We start from the raw sequence: 21,580 nt of genomic DNA, 5'->3' as shown, positions 1-21,580 counted from the left end.
CAAACGAGATGTCAAGTACGAAGGCCTCTAGAAAAGAAAGAGCTTGTCTTATTGAAGAGCAAAAGCCAGTGGGATTGAAGCCCAGGTGGTAGATGTGGTAGATGTGGTAGATGAGGCAAGAGAAGCAGAGGTGGGCAAATGCCATAGGGTCTTACAGGTCATGATAAGAGTTTGTGGTTGTATGGAAGACAATACAGGGAAAGTGTTTCAAAAGTGCTCAATTGTGCTGGATGCTGCTGAGAAGGCCAATAAGTACTGGACACAGAAATGGAACTGGTCTTGGCTTAATGGAGGTCATTGGTGACTCTGACAAGAGAATTTTCTCAGAATGGTATAGGAGTAAGGGAGGGAGTGGGAATAATAAAAGATACCTCTTTTGAGATGTTTTGTTGTCAAGGAGGCAAAGAAAGAAGGCATAGGTCGAGGGAGATATAGAATCAAGGTAGGTTGTTTTTTTTAATTTATTTTTGAGAGAGAATGTGAGTGGTAGGGAACAGCCAAGGGAAAGAGAGAGAGAGAAAATCCCAAGCAGGCTCCAGCAACCTGAAGCGCTACTCAATCGCATGACCCCGAGATCATGACCTGAGCTGAAACCAAGAGTAGGTCGCTTACCTACTAACCAAGAGTAGAGCCACCAAGGTGCCCCTAAGTTTTTTTTTTTTTTTTTAAGTTCGCCTTCCTAGAGCAGATAATATGTCCAGCAGGGAGGGAGAAAATGATGGTACAGAATAAAGGGAATAAATCCTGAAGTCCTTAAGAAGGGGGGAGGGGGAGGAATCCAGAGTCTGGGTGAAGGGGTTGGTCTTTGATAGCGGTAGAGAAAACAGAAAAACAGAATACATTTACAGATGGAGGTAGTGTTGCAGATCCAAAAGAAGATCACCTAAGAGTAGATCTAGCTTTGTAGATCATTAGGAAGATATGTTTTGGTCCAGTGAATTCTCTATGTTCTGGCACTTGAATAAAAGCTATACTAAAAGACTTGAAGTTCTAGAAAAATAAAATAAAAACCCCACACAACTCCTACCCCCCCTTAAAATATAACGAAGTCTGCCCATAGTATACCTTTATTTTACGTTCCAGTACGTCTTATGGTCTCTCCTTTTTCTGTTACTAGCATTAAAAAGTATTTTTTTGTGGGGCGTCTGGGTGGATCAGTTGGTTAAGTATTTGACTCTTGATCTTAGTTTAGGTCTTGATCTCAACGGTTGTGAGTTCAAGCCCCGCATGGTGCTCCATGCTGGGTGTGGAGCCTACTTACAAAAAAAAAGTATTTTTGCTTACTGCCAGGTAATTCTAAGCTAATTTGTCTTGGGCTCTAATGCTTGGTAGTTCCCAAGGGCAGCTGACATTATTTTGCAGTCCAAAGGGGCTGATAGAATGCTCAAATGAAAGACACTCAACAGAACAAGGAAAATATGGGCTAAGTATCATGAACGTCTCTGAGACACTGTTATTTATGCTACAATGGGAAAGCTTTCCCTAAGGGACGTGGTAGGACTCCAGTACTTAGTTTATTTTTTAAATTTTTTTCCCAGTACTTAGTTTAAAACACAAATATAAAAGGCACAAAAACTGTATTCATCCTGTAAATCACCCTGGGAGTAGAGTAATATGTGACCAAAGAAATTTCATTTCTTGGGATCCCTGGGTGGCGCAGCGGTTTGGCGCCTGCTTTTCGCCCAGGGTGCAATCCTGGAGACCTGGGATCGAATCCCACATCGGGCTCCTGGTGCATGGAGCCTGCTTCTCCCTCTGCCTGTGTCTCTGCCTCTCTCTCTCTCTCTCTCTCTGTGACTATCATAAATAAATTTTAAAAAAATTAAAAAAAAAAGAAATTTCATTTCTAATTTTTGTGATTCTACAAAATTATGTTATATTGGGAGGAAGTATTGCAGAGCTGAAGAAAGAGAAAGGGAGTAGAGTTCTCTTATAAATGGTAAAAACATACATATTGTGTCCTTGTAACACACAGAGATATTTGAGTGACAGGGAAAGCATTCAGGGGAGCAAGATTCCTAATCATTTTCCTGTTGGACTTGTGGTAGGCCATTTAACCCTAAAAGTTTTACTTTCTCCAACCACAAAATGGGAAGGATATTCCTTTTTTTTTTTGGAAGGATATTCCTTATTTCAATATTGTTATGGACTGAATACTTGTGTCCCTTTAAAATTCATGTGTTGAAACCCTACCCCTACTCCCTGAAAGTGATATTACAGTTGACCCTAGAACAATTTAGGGATTAGGGGGCACCAGCTACCACCCCCAGTCTAAAATTCACATATAAGCTTTGACTCTCCAAAACTTAACTATTAATAAAATAGCCTGCTATTGGCCAGGAGCCTTCCCAATAACATAAACAGTTTATTAACTTAATTTTGCATGTTTTGTGTATTTTATTATATATTTTTTTTATTTTTTATTTTTTTAAAGGCTTTATTAATTTTTTCTTAGTTTTTTTTTTTTTTTTTTTTTTTTTTTTTTTTTTTTAATTCATGACAGAGAGAGAGAGAGAGAGGCAGAGACACAGGCAGAGGAAGAAGCAGGCTCCTGCAGGGAGCCCGACGTGGGACTCGATCCCAGGTCTCCAGGATCACGCCCTGGGCTGAAAGCGGCGCTAAACCGCTGAGCCACCTGGGCTGCCCTTTATTATTTTTTAAAAAGATTTTATTTATTTATTCATGAGAGACACAGAGAGAGAGGTAGAGACATAGGCAGAGGGAGAAGCAGGCTCCCTACGGGGAGTCCCCTGATGTGGGACTCAATCCCAGGGACCCTGGGATCACGATCTGAGCCAAAGGCAGATGCTCAACCCCTAAGCCACCCAGGTGCCCCTGTATTATCTTTTAAAAAGATTTATTTTAGAGAGAGAAAGAGAGAGAATATATGCACACAGGCAAGGAGAGGTAGAGGGAAAGGGAGACCGAATCCTTAACCAGACCCCTAGCTGAGTATAGAACCCAACCTGTGGTTCCATCCCAGGACCCTGAGATCATGACCTGAGCCAAAATCAAGAGCTGGACACTCAATCGACTGAGCCACCCAAATGTCCCTACTGTATTCTTACAAGAAAGTGAATTAGAGAAAAGAGGTTATTAAGAAAATCATAAGGAAGGGAAAATACACTTAAGAGTGCTTTCATTGAAAAAATCTCCATATAAGTGGACTTGTATACAGTTTGAACCCCTGTTGTTCCAGCGGCAGCTGAACTTCCGGGAGGATTAGATAAGGTCATAAAGGTGAAGTATTCACGGCTGAGATTAGTGCCCTAAAAGGGCACTATAAGAGTCACTGGAGAGTTGTTTCCTCTTTCTGCTCAGTCACATGAGGGCACAGCAAGAAGTCAGCATTCTGCAACCTGGCAGAGGGTACGCACCAGACATGGCCATGTGGGCACCCTGACTTTGGATTTCCAGCCTCCAGAACTGAGAAATACATTTTTTTTTGAGAAATACATTTAAAAAAAAAGATTTTATTTATTTATTCATGAGAGACACACAGAGAGAGGCAGACATAGGCAGAGAGAGAAACAGGCTCTATGCAGGGAGCCTTCCTGATATGGGGCTTGATTCTGGCACTCAGAATCACTTTGCCCCAAGCCAAAGGCAGACGCTCAACCACTGAGCCACCCTGGCATCCCAAGAAATACATTTCTGTTGTTTATAAGCTGCTCAGTCCATGGTGTTCCATCACAGCAGTCCAAACTGGCTAAGACAATAATAAATGATTAAACATGCCTCATAAAAGTGAATGTGTTGTAGCAAAAGTGAAAATGATGAGAGAAAAATAGATAAACTGGACTACATAAAAATAAAAACTTTTGTGCTGCAAATGACATCATCAAGAAAGTGAAAAGACCCCCCACAGAATGGGAAAACGTATTTGCAAATCCCAATCAGACCTATACGTACAGAGAACAGACTGGCCAGAGGGGAAGGGGCAGGAGGGGATGGTCCAAGTGGGTAAAGGGGAGTCGGAGATACAGGCATACAGTTATGGAATAAGTCACAGGAAGAAAAGGCACAGTTTTGGGAATACAGACAGGCTTGTGCCTGTATGTGACAGACAGCAGTCATATGTGGTGAGCACAGCATAATGTAAAGAGCAGGTGAATCACTGTGTTGTATATCTGAAATTAATGCCACTCTGTGAGTAATCAACTGTACTCAACAAAATTTGCAATTTGTACATCTGATAAGGGACTTGTATCTAGAATATATAAAGAACTCTTACAACTGAAAACAATAAAGAGACAAGTAACTCAATTTAAAAATGAACAATATTTTGCTAAAGAAGATATACAAATGGCTAATAAACATACAGAAAGATGCTCAATTTCATTAGCCCTTAGAGAAATGAAAAGCAGAACCACAATGAGATACCACTTCACATCTATTAGTGTGTAGTAAAAAAGACATAGTGTAACAAGTGCTGGAGAGGAGGTAGGTAAATGGGAACCCCATAAATCGCTGGTGGAAATGCAAAATGGTGTAGCTGCTGTGTGAAACAGTTTGTCAATTGTTCAAAAAGTTAAACATATACAGGGCACCTGGCTGGCTCAGTCTGGAGAGCATGCAACTCAATCTTGGGATTGTGAGTTCGACCCCCACACTGGGTGTAAAGATTACTTAAAAATTAAAAAAAAAAAAATAAAGATTTATTTATTTGACAGAGAGACAGAGAGAGAGAGCACCAAGCAGAGGGAAGAGGCAGAAGCAGACTCCCTGCTGAGCAGGGGGCCTGACATAACATGGAGCTCTATCCCAGGACCTGGGCATTATGCCTTGAGTTTAAGGCAGATGCTTGACCGACTGAGCCATGCAGGCGCCCTTGAAGATAAAATTTTAGAGGAAAAAAAAAGTTAGACCATATAACCATATAACCCAGCAAGCCTCATTCTAGAATATACCCTAAAGAAATTAAAACATGTCTACACAAAAAACTTGTACGCGAATGTTTATAGCAGCATCATTCATAATAGCCCAAAGGTGCAAACTCAAATATCCATTAACTGATAACTGGATAAGCAAAATGTGATAAATCCATACAGTGAATGTTATTTGGCATTAGAGCAGTACTGATATATGCTACAACACGGATAAAACTGGAAAGCATATGCTAAATGAAAGCAGCTAGACACAAAAGGTCACATAGTGTAGGATTCCATTGATGTGAAATGTCCAAATAAGAAAATTCATAGACAGAAGACAGATTGCTGGTTGCCCACAGAAAGGAGAAGGGAGAACAAGGAGTGACTGCTAATAGGTATGTAGTCTTTTTGGGTTGTGATGAAATTGTTCCAGAATTAGTGATGGTCACACAACTGTGAATATTTGTATACTTTAAATGAGTGAATTGTATAGTATGAGAATTATATTACAATAAGTATGTTTTAAAAAAGAAGCGAGAAGTGAATATATTAACATCAATGTCACCAAGAGTCCAAATTCTGTGTTATACAGAATTCCTTTCCTGGAGAGCAGATAATATGCAAAGCCAGCAGTGGTCTCATTTTACTCACAAATTCCTTGCATATCTAGCTGTCAGGTTACTATTCTAAGCAAGTACCAAAGGAGGGGGGGAAGAAATTCTTTTAATTCTGGAAAACAGTCTTTAAGATTTTGGTTTAGTAAACCATCCAATACAGTATATTCTTCAGTATGTGGCGAAATCTGGGATTTCATGATACTGCTTTGTTGACTGCTCGATTTAGATTTCTATATTACAAAATATTTGTATTCTAGGACACCTGGGTGGCTCAGTGGTTGAGCGCTTGCCTTCCGCCCAGGGTGTGATCCTGGAGTCCTGGGATAGAATCCCACAGCAAGCCACTCCCTGCATGGAGTCTGCTTCTCTCTCTGCCTGTGTCTCTGCCTCTCTCTCTCTGTGTCTCTCATGAATGGATGAATAAAATCTTAAAAAAAAAAATTGTATTCTTCAGAGAACAGATTGGTGATCGCTAGAGTAGAGAAGAGGTGGGCCAAATGGATAAGGTGGTTAAAAGGTATAAAAGTTCTGGGGGGGATCCCTGGGTGGCGCAGCGGTTTGGCACCTGCCTTTGGCCCAGGGCGCGATCCTGGAGACCCTGGATCGAATCCCATGTCGGGCTCCCGGTGCATGGAGCCTGCTTCTCCCTCTGCCTATGTCTCTCTCTCTCTCTCTCTGTGACTATCATAAATTAAAAAAAAAAAAAAAGTTCTGGGGATGTAATGTCACCATGGGGACTACAGTTAAATCTATAATTCTCTTTTATAGATTTGGTGTATATATATATATATATATATATACACAATACTGCATTGTATATTGTACTGAAAATTGCTAAGACAATAACTCTTAAAAGTTCTCATCACAAGAAAAAATAAGGTAACTATATGTGACAACAGATGTTAACTAAATAATTTTGGTAATAATTTTGCAATGTATACATACAGCAAATTATTATGTTGAAATGCAAATCGAAACTACAACGAGATAATCATCTCACACCTGTCAGAATGGCTAAAATCTACAACACAGAGAAACAACAGGTGTTGGTGAGGGTGTGGAGAAGGAGAAACCCTTTTCCACTGTTGGTGGGAATGCAAACTGGTGCAGCCACTGGAAAATAGCATGGAGATTCCTCAAAAAAGTTAAAAATAGAACTACCCTATGTTCCACCAATTGCACTACTAGGTATTTACCAAAAGAATACAAAAATATTAATTCAAAGGGATACATGATGTTTTTTTAGCAGCATTATCTACAACGGCCAAATTATGGAAACAGTCCAAGACTTCATCAAATGATGAATGGATAAGGAGGTGGGAATAATACTCAGCCATAAAAAAGAATGGTATCTTGCCATTTGCAACAACATGGATGGAGCTAGAGTATTAAGCAAAATAAGGGCGCCAGAGAAACAAATACCACACAATTCCACTTATATGTGGAATTTAAGAAACAAAACAGATGAGCAAGGAAGAGAGAGAAAAGGGCAAACCCAGACCGAGACTCTTAACTATGGAAAACAACCTGATGGTTATCAGAGGAGAGGTGGGGTGGGGGGATGGGTGAAATAGGTGATGGGGATGAAGGAGTGCACTTGTGTGTGTGATGAGCACTGGGTGTTACATGAAAAGTATTGAATCACTATATGGTACACCCCAAACTAATATTACACTGTATATCAAGTAATTGGAATTTATTAACGTATTTATTTTTTATTAACTGGAATTTAAGTAAAAGCTTAAAAAAAGAAACCCTCTCCAAACCCCACAAATCATTACGTTGTACATCTAAAACGGATAGGATGCTATATGTCAATTATATCCCCATTGTATTCTTGAGCAGGGAAGGATGTTTTTTTTTTCCATCGACTCCAAGAGTCTTTCTTGCATACGTGCAGGCACTTCAAAACGTTCCAGGTCTCTCAATCATTTATACTTTCATGTTTACCATCATTCTGGAACACGTTAAAAAAAAAAAAAAAACCCAAACACTAAAGCAGAAACTCTCTAAAAGGTGAAAGTGGAATAAAATGAAGTTGTACTTGTTTTAGAGTTTTCTTCCGAACGGGCTTTCTCCGCGGGGGTGGAAGAGGGTCCAAAGGGTTTTCAGGATGTGAGCGGTCAACGCGTTAGAGAACGCGGGCCCCGGGCAGAAGACGTCTTCTTCCCCCTTCCTTTACTCGGTCTGCATGCTGGAGCCGCTAAACAGCAGCGCCTGGGAACAAGGGAGGCGCCGCGGGGTCGCAGCGCAGGCCGGCGGCCCCTCCTCGCCCAGCTTCCCGCCCGCCCCGCGCTCCCCCGAGCCTACCTGGCCCGGCCCGCCGCGCCCGCCGCCCCCGAGCCGTCGCCATGGCACCGCGCTGCCCCGCCCCCCGCGCGCCGTCGGCCGCCCGCCCTCCCTCCCGCAGCCCCGCTCGCCCCTCCCCCGCCCGGCGCGGCTGCGGGGGAGGGGGTGGGGCGGGGGCGGGGGCGGGAGGAGACGCAGGCGAGAGGAAATCGGCGGCGCGACGCCCGCGGCCCATTGGCTGCCTCGTCCTGGGGCCAGGAGCCCCGCCTCTCTGGCGGGGTCACGTGATCCCTTTCAAAGATGGCCGCCCTGTTGTTTTGATGAATAATACTTGGTGGGGCGAGGGGGTAAGAGTAGGGGTGGAGGGGTAGGAGGATTTACTCTTCCATCCAGAGCATCGAGAGTCCCGTCCTCCCCCTCCCCCCCTGCCCGAGCTCCGGCGTGGAGGCGGGGCGTGGCCGGCCTGCTTTGGGAGGGGAGGGGCTTCCCTCTTCAGTGCTAGGCTCTGCCTCGGCGGCTCTGGGGTCGCCTTACCTCGGGGCATCCACTCTGCGGTCGCACAGTTCCCGCCTGGGGCAAAGGGTGGGAAGGAGAGCAGGATCTGCCGGAGGAAGCTCACCTGCCGTGCCACCACCACGAAGACACAGCAGGCTCAGGGCACGAGACGAGCTGGAGACCCGAGTCCCTGGTCTGGGTAACCTGGGAAGCAGAGGGCAATAGTGGCGCCTTAAGATAACCCTGTAGCAGCAGCAGTGGCGGCCAGAGGAGGCTGCTCGGGGCACAAGCAGCTGTAGGAGTCTCTGGGGCGATTGGAGTGACCGACGCCAAGGCGGTTCAGTGCCTCTCGTGTTCTTATTTTTTAACCTCTGACTATGCAATTCTGAAACCTCCCCCATTCGGGGGACCAGACAGCCCGGTAGACACCTTCCACTCTCCTCCCGCCCTGGTCTCAAGAACAGAAGATCTCTCCCTAACGCCTTTCACCATTAAGAGGAAAGCGATGGAGGAGCTGAGCGCTGATGAGGTGAGGAGGTTGGGGGACACCTTGGGAGATTAGTTGGCAACTCTTTGGCGCTTTGGACAGGGATGGTATTGCGCCAGTGGTGCCTGGCCTTTGGGCTTGGGGAAGCAATGGAGATGACATTTTCCGGGAATAAAACGAGTCTCGGAGAGGGTCTTCAGTTGTCTTCCCCTGTACTACCTTGCCATCTGGCTTCGTTCTGAGCTCCATTTGCTGCTTTTCAAGTCTTTCAGGGTCTGAAAAAGAGAACATATTGAGGCGTTCATTCTTTTCCTCATGGTGTTTAGGGCAAGAAGGGCTAGATTTACATCAAGTTAGGTGTGTGTGTGTGCGCGCGCGTGCACGCGCGCCTTACTGCAGAGATTTAAAGAATAATTTGGGGTGGAATTAGAATGTATAGGTGTGTGTTTTAAAGCATTTGAAATCCCAAGTATGTGTGGCAATTGCATTGTACAAGTTGGTTAAACATACGTTTGTGTCGGGGGTGGCCTACAGACGGATTCTGTGATATTTAAAATATATATCTTCTCAAAAGCTTAGTGAATTCCAGTTAAATTCTGTAATTTAACAGATACTAATGACCCCGGGCATACCTCTCTTTCATTCTGCCTTTTTCTGGTTTTGGCCCTTTCAAACTTGGCTTTTGCTGTAGCAGACACTGAACAGGAAACAAATGGAAGCAAATGACTTTGTAAACTCCCCCTGGTATCATTTCTGAAAGGAGTTTTACAGATCTCTTTCTTGATATTTTAAGGATTATTTAATAAGGTTGTCATAAAAACAATGGCAATTAGGGTACAAGGAATTTTCTGTGATTCTACTCACTTTTGCCTTCCTTTTTACAAATTAGGAGCTTCCCTTTCAGGACCCCTGCTGGTCTCCCTCTCTTCACTCTACCTCCTAATTTCTTTCGCTAGTTCATATAAAACTTCCCTACAGTATTGTGAAAGTAGTCATCCATCAGATTGGCTCAACTATAAAACTTACATACTTCAGTTTTAGTGAGAGGAGTCAATATATTTACTTAGGGACTACAATTCTCCAGGAATGGGGCTTGCAAGTGGTGAGTTCAGATGTCAGGTAGAAAAGGAAACAATTTTGTGGGTCGTGATGCTTGGCTGTTTGGAAAGTCAGGATTGCTCATACTGTGTTATTTCGTTTTCTCAAATACATCAGGACTGTAATTTAACTAAAATTAGAAGAATATTAAACGGTTTCTTTGATTCAAGTAGGAACTTCCAAGAGGTCCCCTTAAAGGCACTTTGTTTTAGGTAATTTTTAAAAATCTGCCCTCCCTCTCTTTAATATTAATTCTAATGGGTAAATTAAGGCAAAGAGTTTATGTTTTTTAGTAGTCCTTTGCTTCCAGAAGTTACTTTTTTTTCTGAACATTCTCTAAGTCACTCCTGGTTTAGAGGTTTCTACATACTTGAGATTTCACCAAGAAATTGTTGTCAAATCAATAAAGCATAGGGACCAGTTAAAGATACTGCTTAATCTACACTGTGGCACTTCACATTAACCAATCTTTGAGGATGTTGTAACTTTTTTGTGACTGTATAGGAACAAATGTAATCATTGTGGAAGAGATCAGGAAAACATTTTTCAAGGTCAACAGAATATTGAAATAAATGTGAAAAACTAAATTCACTAATATTAGATCACCATAAGATTCTGTTTGACAATTACGTGGCCTGAACGAAGAGGAACAGTCCAATAACTGGTAATTCACTCTCAGCAGAACCTAGAACACATTAAGTGTATTATTGTTTTTTAATCCGTTTCCTTAATTCTGGGATTAAGTGCGCAGTTCTCAACAAAGACGTTTCCAGAGCTTTTGCCTTTGTATTGTTACTCACTTGGTGGAAACTGTGTCACAGGTATGGTAGGTGACATTTGGTTAGAAAATAAGACGTTTATATGGCTGAAAATTCAAACCTACATCTCAGGGTGAAAACAGGTAAGAGTAATCTTTCAGTCTGAATTAGGCAATTAGGTAAGGCAGAGTTTTATATTTGAACAAAATGGGGATGTCTGGGTGGCTCAGTGGTTGAGCGTCTGCCTTTGGCTCAGGTCGTGATCCAGGAGTCCTGGGATCAAGTTCTGCATCAGGCTCCTGGCGGGGAGCCTGCCTCTCCCTCTGCCTATGTCTCTGCCTCTCTCTCTCTCTCTGTGTCTTTCATGAATAAATAAAAAAATTTTTTTTTAACAAAATGAAAATTTCTGAGAATACAGTCCCTACGAAATAGAGATTGGTATATTAGAGCTTCGGAAGATTTTACATTATGGGTCCCTCTCATAGATCACCTGAAGTTCTTAGTTGTCTTCTCTTGTGGTAAGTAGAGTAGTTCTTTACGTTTCTTGTGTTTTTTATTTATGTAGCACGTTACAGTGAGTTCATGGCTCTATGGAGCAGGTCCATGACTAAGTTCATTTTCTTCAGGAACCTGCGTTCCAAGGCTTCATTATGTACATTACATTCATGTAATGTAGCCTACTCATATGTTGTTCTTCATATACCAAAATGATGCTATCAGTTGGGCAGGACAGGTATTTTAAACTTTATCAAGTGTGGTGATGAAATTGCATTGAAATGATTTGCTTTTTCTTATTTTCTTTCTTTCTTTCTTTTTTTTTTTTTTTTTTTTTTTTTTTGGCTTAGTCTTCTTTATGACCTAGTTCATCTTCAAGATGGCTGGCTAGGATAGTTAGGGTGTGGTCAAGGTTTTAGAAGAGTGGTAAGTCTTTTTTCCCAAATGCAGAAAATGTGACCTTGTACTTTTTAAGTGTTCTTTAAGTGGAAAGGGACCAATATTTGTTAACAGCCTTAAAAGCCTGCTCAGTGCCAGGCACTTTATAACCATTGTCTCATTAAATACAGCAGTGCAATCAAGCAGGTCCTTAAATTTTCCTTGTTTTATAGATGAGGCAGCTGAGATTTAGGTTAACTGACTTGTCTGTAGTGATCTGGCTTAGAAGTAGCAGAGGTAGAATTCAAACCCAAGGTGCCTGATCTAGAAAAACTTTCTACTCTATTTTATTGCTTAACAACTGACAGTAAATTCACTGCAGCTTCCATATACATATCCTACTAACATGCTTGATCTACATAGTTTTTTTGTAGAAGTGTTGTTTTTCATAATGCATTCATGGTATGACAGAGTTTATGGTCTTTTTGGTACTAACTCTTCATCAGGCCCCTCCAAAATGTTCACTCAACAGACTTTTTTTTTTAAAGATTTATTTATTTATTTATTTATTTGAGAGAGAGAGAGAGAGAGAGAGAGGCAGGCAGAGACACAGGCAGAGGGAGAAAGAGGCCCCTCGCAGGGAGCCCGATGTGGGACTTGATCCGGGATCCCAGGATCATGCCTGGAGCTGAAGGCAGACATCAGCCACCAGGCCACTCAGGCATCCCTAGACAGTTTTTTTTTTTAAAGATGCTGTGATCCCCAGTGAAGTGTTAGGTAGATTAGGAGAAAAGACTGTCCTTTTTCTTAAAGAAATTGTAATTTAACTGGGGGCTGGGGGTCGAGGTGGAGATAGGTAGGAGTCCAATAGTTAGAATGCAGAGTACTAAGTGCTGTTCTGGAGGGATGCATAAGACATTAAGAAAAATGAGAAGGGACCCCTGGTGGGGTAGTGGTGTAGTGAAGACTTTCAAGAAAAAATGATGCTGAATGCTGAGCAGTAGTTGCCAGGTGACGGGCTCTTGGAACTGGCTCTGAGACTGGGAAGCCCAGGAAAGAGCAAGAAGTAGTGGACCAAAGGCAGGATTTTGCTGGGGGAGTGGATTCAGGTAAGCAGGCCTCAGATCTTGGAGGGTTTCAGGAGTACTTAGGAGTTTGAACTTTGTCAGTAAGGCTCTAAGAAGCCTTTGAGGAATGTGAAGGGGTTAGAAGGATCACTGGCAAGGGTAGAAAAAGTAGGTTGGAAGAAGTGGCTGCAGGCCGGAGACAGATTAGGAAGCTTGTGCTGCTCTCTAGTAGCGATAGTGGAGTTGAAGGAAGGCATTGGCAGTGGGGATGGAGGAGGGCAGACACCAAAAATACTGAGGTTCTAAGTTAACCCACTTATAATGATCAGATTTGATGTAAAAGAGGCAGGGGTGAGAAAGGAGAGAAAAAGATGATTCCTTGGTTTCTAGCTTGAGAGAAGGATGGATTGGGGGAGGATAAGAAATTCTAGACCAGGAACAAGCGTATTTTTGGACCATTGAAAGATGAGCCAACATAGAGGACCCCGCCCTCCCCGCCACCTCTGGCATTTCCACTCTGACCTCTCCATCTCTTTGACCTTATCTTTCTTTGTAACAGGCCTCAGAACCTAGGCTCACTTTTTCCCCAGTAGGTAATTGCTACCACTCACTTAATAACCAGGATTTTTCCTCAAGCCTGGTAGGAAAGTAGGATGTAGCCTCCCAGGGTCCTTCTCTACCCTTTTTGTTCATCTTAGCCAAGAGATAGAGAATGATTATCATATCAGCTAACATTTATTCAACACTTAGTATGTGCTAAGCACTTAACTTGCTCAGCAAGACCTCATTTTACAGATAAGAAAGTTGAGGCTGGTTGAAATTAAGTAACTTGTTAAAGGACACACAACTAGGAAGTGGCAGACCTGGGTTTTAATTCAGAGTTTGATTTCAGAGTTGTTTTTTTTTTTAGAAGATTTTATTTATTCATTTGGGAGAGAGAGAGTATATGAGAGAGAGTATAAAAGAGAAGAGAGCACAGGGGTACCTGGGTGGCTCAGTTGGTTGAGCATCTGCCTTCAGCACAGGTCGTGATCCCAGAGTCCTGGGATCAAGCCCCACGTTGGGTTTCCTGCTCAGCAAAGAGTCTGCTTCTCCCTCTGCCCTTCACCTCCCTCATGCTCACTCTCTCTCAAATAAATAAATGAAGTCTTTTTTAAAAAAGAGAGAGAGCGCACAAATGAGAGAGGGAGAAGCAGACTCCCTGATGAGCAGGGAGCCCCGATGTGGGGCTTGATCCCAGGACCCTCAGATCATGACCTGAATCGAAGGCAGATGCTTAACTGAGCCACCCGGGCACCCTGTGATTCAAGAGTTCCTATTCCCTCTCCTAAACTACCTGAAAACAAATAATTTGAGCAAGTTTATGATGTTTATAGCATTTTAGCTGCTCTTTTTGAGAAGGGAAATGGAAGCCCCAGTTATCGCTAAGAATGGAGCTCGTCAAATAGCCCTCTATTCTTGTAAGGGAAGATGACAGAAAGAAGATGAAAAGCCCTTGGGTCTCCAGGCCTTTGCTTGGTGCAGAGTGCATTTGTTCACAAGGTGCTTAAAGTATAGGGCACCTGGGTGGCTCAGTGGTTGAACATCTGCCTTTGGCTCAGGTCGTGATCCTGGGGTCCTGGGATCGAGTCCTGCATCAGGCTTCCCACAGGGAGTTTGCTTCTCCCTCTGCCTATGTCTCTGCCTCTCTTTCTGTGTCTCTCATGAATGAATGAATGAATGAATGAATAAATAAATAAATAACATCTAAATAAATAAATTAATTAAATAAAAATCTAAAAAAAGGTGCTTAGAGTATGTGTAGGTGAGGGTATCTTCCCATAAACAGCTTATTGAACTGTATTTACTGTTTACTTGCTTCATGTCAGACATCACAGGAGCCCTGCTTGCATGGAGCTTCATTCCAGTGGGAGGAAACATAATAAACAAGCATGTACCGTTAGAATGTCGTATGGTAATAAGACTACCAAGCAAAACCAAATAGGCAAAAGGGATGGAGATTAGTGGGGACATGAAGTGTGGCTTTAGGAGGTGGCTTTTTTTTTTTTTTAAAGATTTTTATTTATTTGCGAGAGAGCAAATAAACAGGAGCGGGGGAGGGACATGGGAGAAAGAATCCCAAGCAGACACCACCCTAAGGACTGAGCCCAATTCAGGGACCCCAAGATCCTGACCTGAGACGAAATCAAGAATTGGATGCTTAACTGACTGAGCCACTCAGGCGCCCCAGAGGTGACTTTTGAATAGAAATTTTAGGGATTACAGGGAGCCATCTGAGGGGAAGAGTATGCCCAGGTACAAGGAACAGCAGGAAACTGGGGCCCATCCTTGTTCTGCCTCTGGGACCTCAAGAAGGCACATTGTGGTTGGAGCGGCTGAGAAGGGCACAGTAGCAGAAGTCAGTCATTCCTTCAGCAAAAATGTGAATTCTTGGGATTCATTCATTTGTGAGATGCCTTCCCCACCTTTTTTTTCCCCTTCATATTAACATCTTCGAAATTGAAATGCTTGTTATACTGATGTAATCACTACTGGTCAGGTGGCAGGTATGACACAGTTGTCATTTCCTGTTTATGTGCAAACTTGGTTCTACCTGTTTATATTATTGCCCCTCAGTTCAGCACTATGGGTGTTAAATTTAGTTGCCATTTTATTTTTTTTATTTTTATTTAAAAAAATTTTTTTTTAAATTTATGATAGTCACACACACAGAGAGAGAGAGAGAGAGAGAGGCAGAGACATAGGCAGAGGGAGAAGCAGGCTCCATGCACCAGGAGCCCGACGTGGGATTCGATCCCGGGTCTCCAGGATTGCGCCCTGGGCCAAAGGCAGGCGCCAAACCGCTGTGCCACCCAGGGATCCCTAGTTGCCATTTTAAATGCCTTTCAAAAACACACTTTGATCAGCAGTAATTAAAAGCAAATGTTTCTTTATGCAGAGAGGAATGGCAACAACAGTAGGGTGGCAGTATGATATTAGTAAAGAAAATGTTTGTTGTTGGAGGAATGACTATGATTCTGTATTTTATTGCAAAGCACTGACAAAGTACATTAGGGAGCTTTAGAAGGGCCACAGTCTGTAAGTTTATGAAGCTGTGCCACATTATGAAATTGAACGTACAGTTAGAAAGATTGCCTTTCCTACCTAGGCAATGCAGCTAATAGGTCACCAACACTCCATGTTCTTCAGAAAGAAATCTCAAAGCAATGGGAGACTGGTGTAACTGCTTACAACTCTTTCCTGGTCTGTTGTTTAGCCATTTTGTTATAGTCTAATGGGCAATGTTTTTTCCTTGGCGATGCAAAAAATAATAGTGCAGCTTTTTATAAATGATGTCCTAAATTTGGTGAAATATATGCCCGGTGTTGTTGTAGATCATGAGAATAAACCAATGAAAACTACAGGCAGAAACCCTGCTTTCGTAGGTCTTTGATTCTGATTTATGTTTTTTTACTTTATTTACATTAAAAAAAACTAATCCCTATGCCCAACGTAGGGCTTGATCTCATGACCCCAAGATCAAGAGTCACATGCTCTACCGACTGAGTCAGGCAGGTGCCCATTCTGAATTTATGTTTTAAAAGAATTATATGGGGCAGCCCAGGTGGCTCAGTGGTTTAGCGCCGCCTTCAGCCTGGGGCCTGATCCTGGAGTCCCTGCATCGAGTCCCACGTCGGGCTCCCTGCATGGAGTCTGCTTCTCCCTCTGCCTGTGTCTCTGCCTCTCTCTCTGTGTCTCTCATGAATAAATAAATGAAATCTTTAAAAAAATAAAATAATTATTTGCTGTGAAGTTCATAGACAAGAGGAAAGAGTGAAAGCAGAAAGGAGCCATCAGAGGAGTCCTAGGACAGGGTAGTATAAGCAGCAAACGGTCAGATAGTGACTGGTCAGCTATCTCGTGGGTTGAGCCCCTAGTACCGGGTGATGGGTTGGACATGGCATGTGAAAGTGTGAAATTGAGAATGGCTGTGTGTGTCAGGATATCACTGGACATTGTAAGAGATCTGCATTCGCAGCTGCTTATGCCAGATCAAGATTTATTTCTCTTAAAATAGGAGGCTGGGCCTGCTGAGGCAGCTGTGTGTTCATGAGGGGCCCAGGTGCCTTCTGTCTCATTGTACCAACTCCCCTAACATATGGCTTCCATCTTTTGGCCCATGCATGTCTGCATTCTAGCAGGAGGAAAGAGAGGAGAGGGGAAGGAGAAGTCCTACTCCTTCTCTTCAGTGGCGCAACTTGGAGGCTGTGTTCTTCAGCTCACCTCCTACTGGCTAATGAGGAGTATAGGCAGAACCTAAAGCACATGGCCACAGCTCCTTGCTGAGAAGCTGAGAAGTACAGGTTCTACTGGATAGCCATACGTTCACCTAAAAGTTCTCTTATGTTAGAAGGGGAGGACAGTCTAGGCCTTTCTTTCCAGACCCTTCTTCCCAAATCTATCTATCTATCTATCTATCTATCTATCTATCTATCTATTTATTTATGATAGTCATACAGAGAGAGAGAGAGAGAGAGAGAGAGAGAGGCAGAGACACAGGCAGAGGGAGAAGCAGGCTCCATGCACCAGGAGCCCGACGTGGGATTCGATCCCGGGTCTCCAGGATCCTGCCCTGGGCCAAAGGCAGGCGCCAAACCACTGCGCCACCCAGGGATCCCTTTCTTCCCAAATCTAGAACACATTCTGCACCTCTTCAAAGGAGACAGCCCATAGTCAACTTCAGAGCCCAGAATCTCTGGCTGATTAATAAACAGCCCAGGAACCTTTAGATTGAAATATGCAGTATTTACCTGTGTCTCTCCCCCCACCCCCACTCCCCACTCCCTACCCCACCCCTGCCAATGTACTGTGATTGAGTAGGTTACCATAATGGAAATAGGACTCCAGTTGGGGAAAAGGAAGGATGGAAAAGTAAAGACTCCTCACTGATCCATAGCCATTATTAGCTCCTCTCAGGCCATGTCGTGGGGACTTCCTGCCTTAACAGTGATAAGAGTTCCTCACTGCCCATTTCGCAGCCCTTGGTCTGTTCTTTTGGAGGAACTCCCTTGTCCCTTGCCCTCCGTGGTGGTTTTTCAGGATCTGTTTTTCTCTGGGGATAAGTCATTGGAGAATATCCTCTTCCTGAGGATGAGCAGTTTCTCCAGCTTCTTTCCTGCTGGATACTGAAGGCTTTTCAACCCTATTTAGCCCCTGACGCTGAATAGATTTAGGCTGTAGGCTGTGGGGCTGTGGATGTGCCTTTAGGCAGATGTATATTCCTTTTTACCTCTGCATGCAAATCGCCAGGTTGTAGCTTGAATCTGTCTCCTTCTGGTGGGACTTCTTGCTTAGAAAGTGGCAAGAAGCCAGTAAGCACCCAACTTCTGAATTGTTTGACCAGTTCCTCTAGAATTGTAGGCCATGTTGACATGCAGGCAATTTTCGAAGATATATCATGGGTTTTACCAAATATTTTGTTGTGGACTAACAAGGATTATCAACCTTCCGTCCTGCAATATCTGTGCCCATGCTGATCCCCAAGCCATTGCCACATAATTATAGTCTATTTAAGTTGATTACTTCCAGATTCCAAATTCTGTGCATTAGTTAAGATGTTGGTTCAGCTGCTAGAGATCCAAAATAATAATGGCTTAAACAAGGTAGAAGCTTATTTATCTTTCAAGTAAAAATCTGAGTAGGTGGTTGAGAGCTGGTTTAGTAATTTCACGATTACTGGGGAGCCAGACTCATTTTGTTTTGTGCTCTTACCATCCTCAGCATGAGGCATCTAGCTGTAGTCCAATATGGCAGCTCTAGCACCTACTCGCACATGTGCATTTCAGTACTTAGGGACTAAAGGGGAGGGGAGGGCATGTTCCTATCCCTTAAGGACATGATCAGAAAGTGTCACACATCATTGCTTACACCTTCTTGGCCAGAACTTAGTCACATGGCTACAACCAAATGGTGGCTGAATATAAAATGAGGCAACTAGCAGTCTCTACCAGTCATATCAAGAGTTTTAGCCTACACAGCTTGAAGAATGGAGTTGTCATATACTGAAATGAGGTAATTTGAAAGAAGATTTGAGGGGGGAAACTAAGTTATGTTTTGATCATATTATGATTCTATTTCTTAGCAGTTATCCACATGGAGATGTTAAGTAGGTTGACATATGTTGGGTTTGCAGCTCAAGAAGGTGGATGGAAAAAGAAAAAAAAAAAAGAAGGTGGATGGGGTTGGGGATACCAATCAGGATATGTCAGTATATTTAAAATTATGAGAATGGGGAAGTCTGGGTGGTGCAGGTGGTTAAGCTTCCCACTCTTGTTTTCAGCTCAGGTCATGATCTCAGGGTCATGAGATTGAGGTTCACATCAGGCTCTGTGCTCAGCATGGAGTCGGCTTGAGATTCTCACTCTCCCTCTGCCCTCCTGCTTGTGCTCTTTCTCTAAAATAAATAAATACATCTTTGAGAAAATAAAATGAGAATGATAGATTACATGGGAAGTAAGTGTAAATAGAGAAGAGAGGAGATGAGAGGCCCAAGCCTTGAGCCGCTCCAGGAATTAGAGGTGGGCAGGAGATAAAAAGGACCCAGAAAAGGATTGGTAAGGGACAGCCACTGAGGTAGGAGGAAGGTCAAGAGATCATGGAGACCTGGCATCTGAGAGAAGAAAATGTTTCATACTGGAGGGGAGTGTCCAACTCTGTTTAATGTCAATAAAATAAGTTAGAGGAGGGCTGGGTTGTCATATACTTGACAATAGGGTTGGGCAGCGTGGAGGTCATTGGTGACTTTGACAAGACCAGTTTCATTGCTGATCAGAGTAGGTTCAAGAGAGAATGGGAAGAGGGAATAGATAGTTCAGGAATGAGGCATAGGCTCTGGGGATAGGCTGAGGAGCCCTTCGTAAGTGGTAGAAGCATGTTAAGAAGTGGGGAGGAAATACTTGGTGAGCGTATCTTTTAACATTTTATCTCTTACCAGACTCTATTATAATCACCAATGCTTTTATTCATTCAGTCAATATTTTTTCAGGGTTTACTCGGTTCCTCTCTTTCCCTGAAGTAGAAAGTAAAGGCATAGAGGTAGATTTTGTACATGTTCCTAGCAAGGTATTTTTGGGCTTGAAGAGTTGTACATACAAATTTTGAACCATAATCAAAGGAACACTAGATAATATAGTTAATTTTTAAAAACTTTAATAAAAAAACTAGAGTGGTAAATATGTAGAGGCAAATACTGTTCTGTTTCAACAGGTATAGGTGGGATATATACTCTGCCTAGGTACTGAGAATATAGAAATACTATCTCAAATATGAAGAAGACCTGGTCTTTCCCTTCAGTGAGATACTCCAGTGGGGAGACAGAATAGGCAGCTAGAGTTCAGGTGCTACCCTAGATATTTAAGAAAAGGGAGTGCTGTTGAGGAAGCACTGAACACTGTTTCCTCTGGGAGGGTCAAGTTTGTCCTTAAAGACGTCAGGGGTATTGACATTGAGAAAAATCTGTGGTGAGGATAAATGTTTCAGTTGTTACTCTGGGCAAACTCTATTAACATTCATTCTTTTGAAATTGATTGTAGAAATTATTAGAACCACTGAGGAAAAATCGGAGATGGTGAAAAAATCTGATAGAGGTAGGTATTTGCTGATCTGAAAGGTTTTATGATATATCAGGCAGGGCCAGATAGGTCACTGCAGACTCTCTAAACCACTAAGAGTCAGCAGAAGCTGAAGGAGGAGGAGCTGGAAACCAGAAAAGGTGTTTCATTAAAATCAATTCTCCTATCCTGATTCCAATCACACCGCATTGGAATTGTCTGTGTGCTTGGTGTACCAACTTGTGCAACACAAGCTCCTGTCTTTGTTCACTGTTTCTTATCCAGCTCTTAGCATAAGGACTTGGCATACAGTGGCCTACAATAAATATTTGTTGTGGGGCACCTGGGCGGCTCAGTCAGTTAGGCTTAAGCATCTGATTTTGGTTCAAGTCATGTTCTCAGCATCCTGGGATCAAGCCCTGCATCAGGCTCCCCATTCAGCGAGGATTCTGCTTCCCACTCTCTGTCTCCCTCTGCCTCTCCCCCTGCCTGTGCTCTCTCTCTCTATCTCTCTCAAATAAGTAAATACAATCTTAAAAAAATATAGCTGTTGGGACACCTGGGTGGCTCAGTGATTGAGCATCTGCCTTCAGCTCAGAGTCCCAGGATTGAGTGCCACTTTGGGCTCCTTTGTGTGGAGCCTGCTTTTCCCTCTGCCTGTGTCTCTGCCTCTCTCTCTCTGTCATGAATAAATAAATAAAATATTTAAAAAAATATATATCTGTTGAATGGATGAATTGAATACAAGATATCTTTTTGTGACTACCAGTTCTTGTGTCATATTGTTTCTTTTTTTTTTTTAAGATTTATTTATTTATTTTGAAAGAGTGAGAACAGGAGTGGGAGGGGGAGAGGAGGAGAGAATCCCATTCAGGCTCCAGCCTGCATGAAGCCTGGCTCAGGGCTCAATCTCATGACCCTGAGATCATGACCTAAGCCAAAACCAAAAGTTGAGTGCTTAACCCATTGAGTCACTCAGGCACCCCAATGTTGTAAATTGTTTTTTGTTGTTAGTACATTAAATTGCATTAGTTAGGTAAAGGTAGGTACTCAAATGAAACCTCATTGTCAGAATTGGAATTCAGAGTTAGATAAACATGGGTTTTAAGTGAGGCAATCAATTGGAGGACCCTGAGCAAAGTACTCTCTGAGCCTCAGTTTCATCAACCTGTAAAATTGGGGTGGGGGTATGAATACCTATCTCATGGCTTTGTTCTTCAGATTAATTGCGGTGATATGTAAATTGTCTAGTGCAATGCCCTAGCAGAGTAGATTCCTGGGATATTCTAGTTTTCTTTTCTGGAGTAAGATTGAATCATACATACTTAGAATTTTAGTTGCTGCCCATATAGTATCTAAAAAAGCTCTGCATGCACAGCACACCTTGGAGATATGCAGGTTTTATTCCAGACTACTTGCAATAAAGCAAGTATCAG

At 42.8% G+C, this 21,580-nt stretch overlaps 1 protein-coding gene across 4 annotated transcripts in view; it reads left to right on the top strand.

The window, feature by feature from the left end:
* The first annotated feature begins 8,067 nt into the window (after positions 1-8,067).
* UBE4B (ubiquitination factor E4B) overlaps positions 8,068-21,580 on the top strand; it is a 125,113-nt gene continuing 111,600 nt past the window's right edge. For 2 of the 4 annotated variants that reach the window (XM_072819701.1, XM_072819700.1), the window contains exon 1: positions 8,068-8,801. In XM_072819701.1, coding sequence (XP_072675802.1) covers positions 8,778-8,801 — 24 coding nt within the window. In that variant the 5' untranslated portion in view covers positions 8,068-8,777. The remainder of the gene's footprint in view (positions 8,802-21,580) is intronic. The other 2 variants (XM_072819704.1, XM_072819702.1) reach the window with 2 other exon arrangements.

The sequence above is a fragment of the Canis lupus genome, chromosome 3 (genome assembly GCF_048164855.1).
Source record: "Canis lupus baileyi chromosome 3, mCanLup2.hap1, whole genome shotgun sequence".
NCBI lineage: Eukaryota > Metazoa > Chordata > Mammalia > Carnivora > Canidae > Canis > Canis lupus.
Note: the sequence above shows the minus strand (reverse complement) of the source record. Positions and strands in the feature narration are given on the sequence as shown.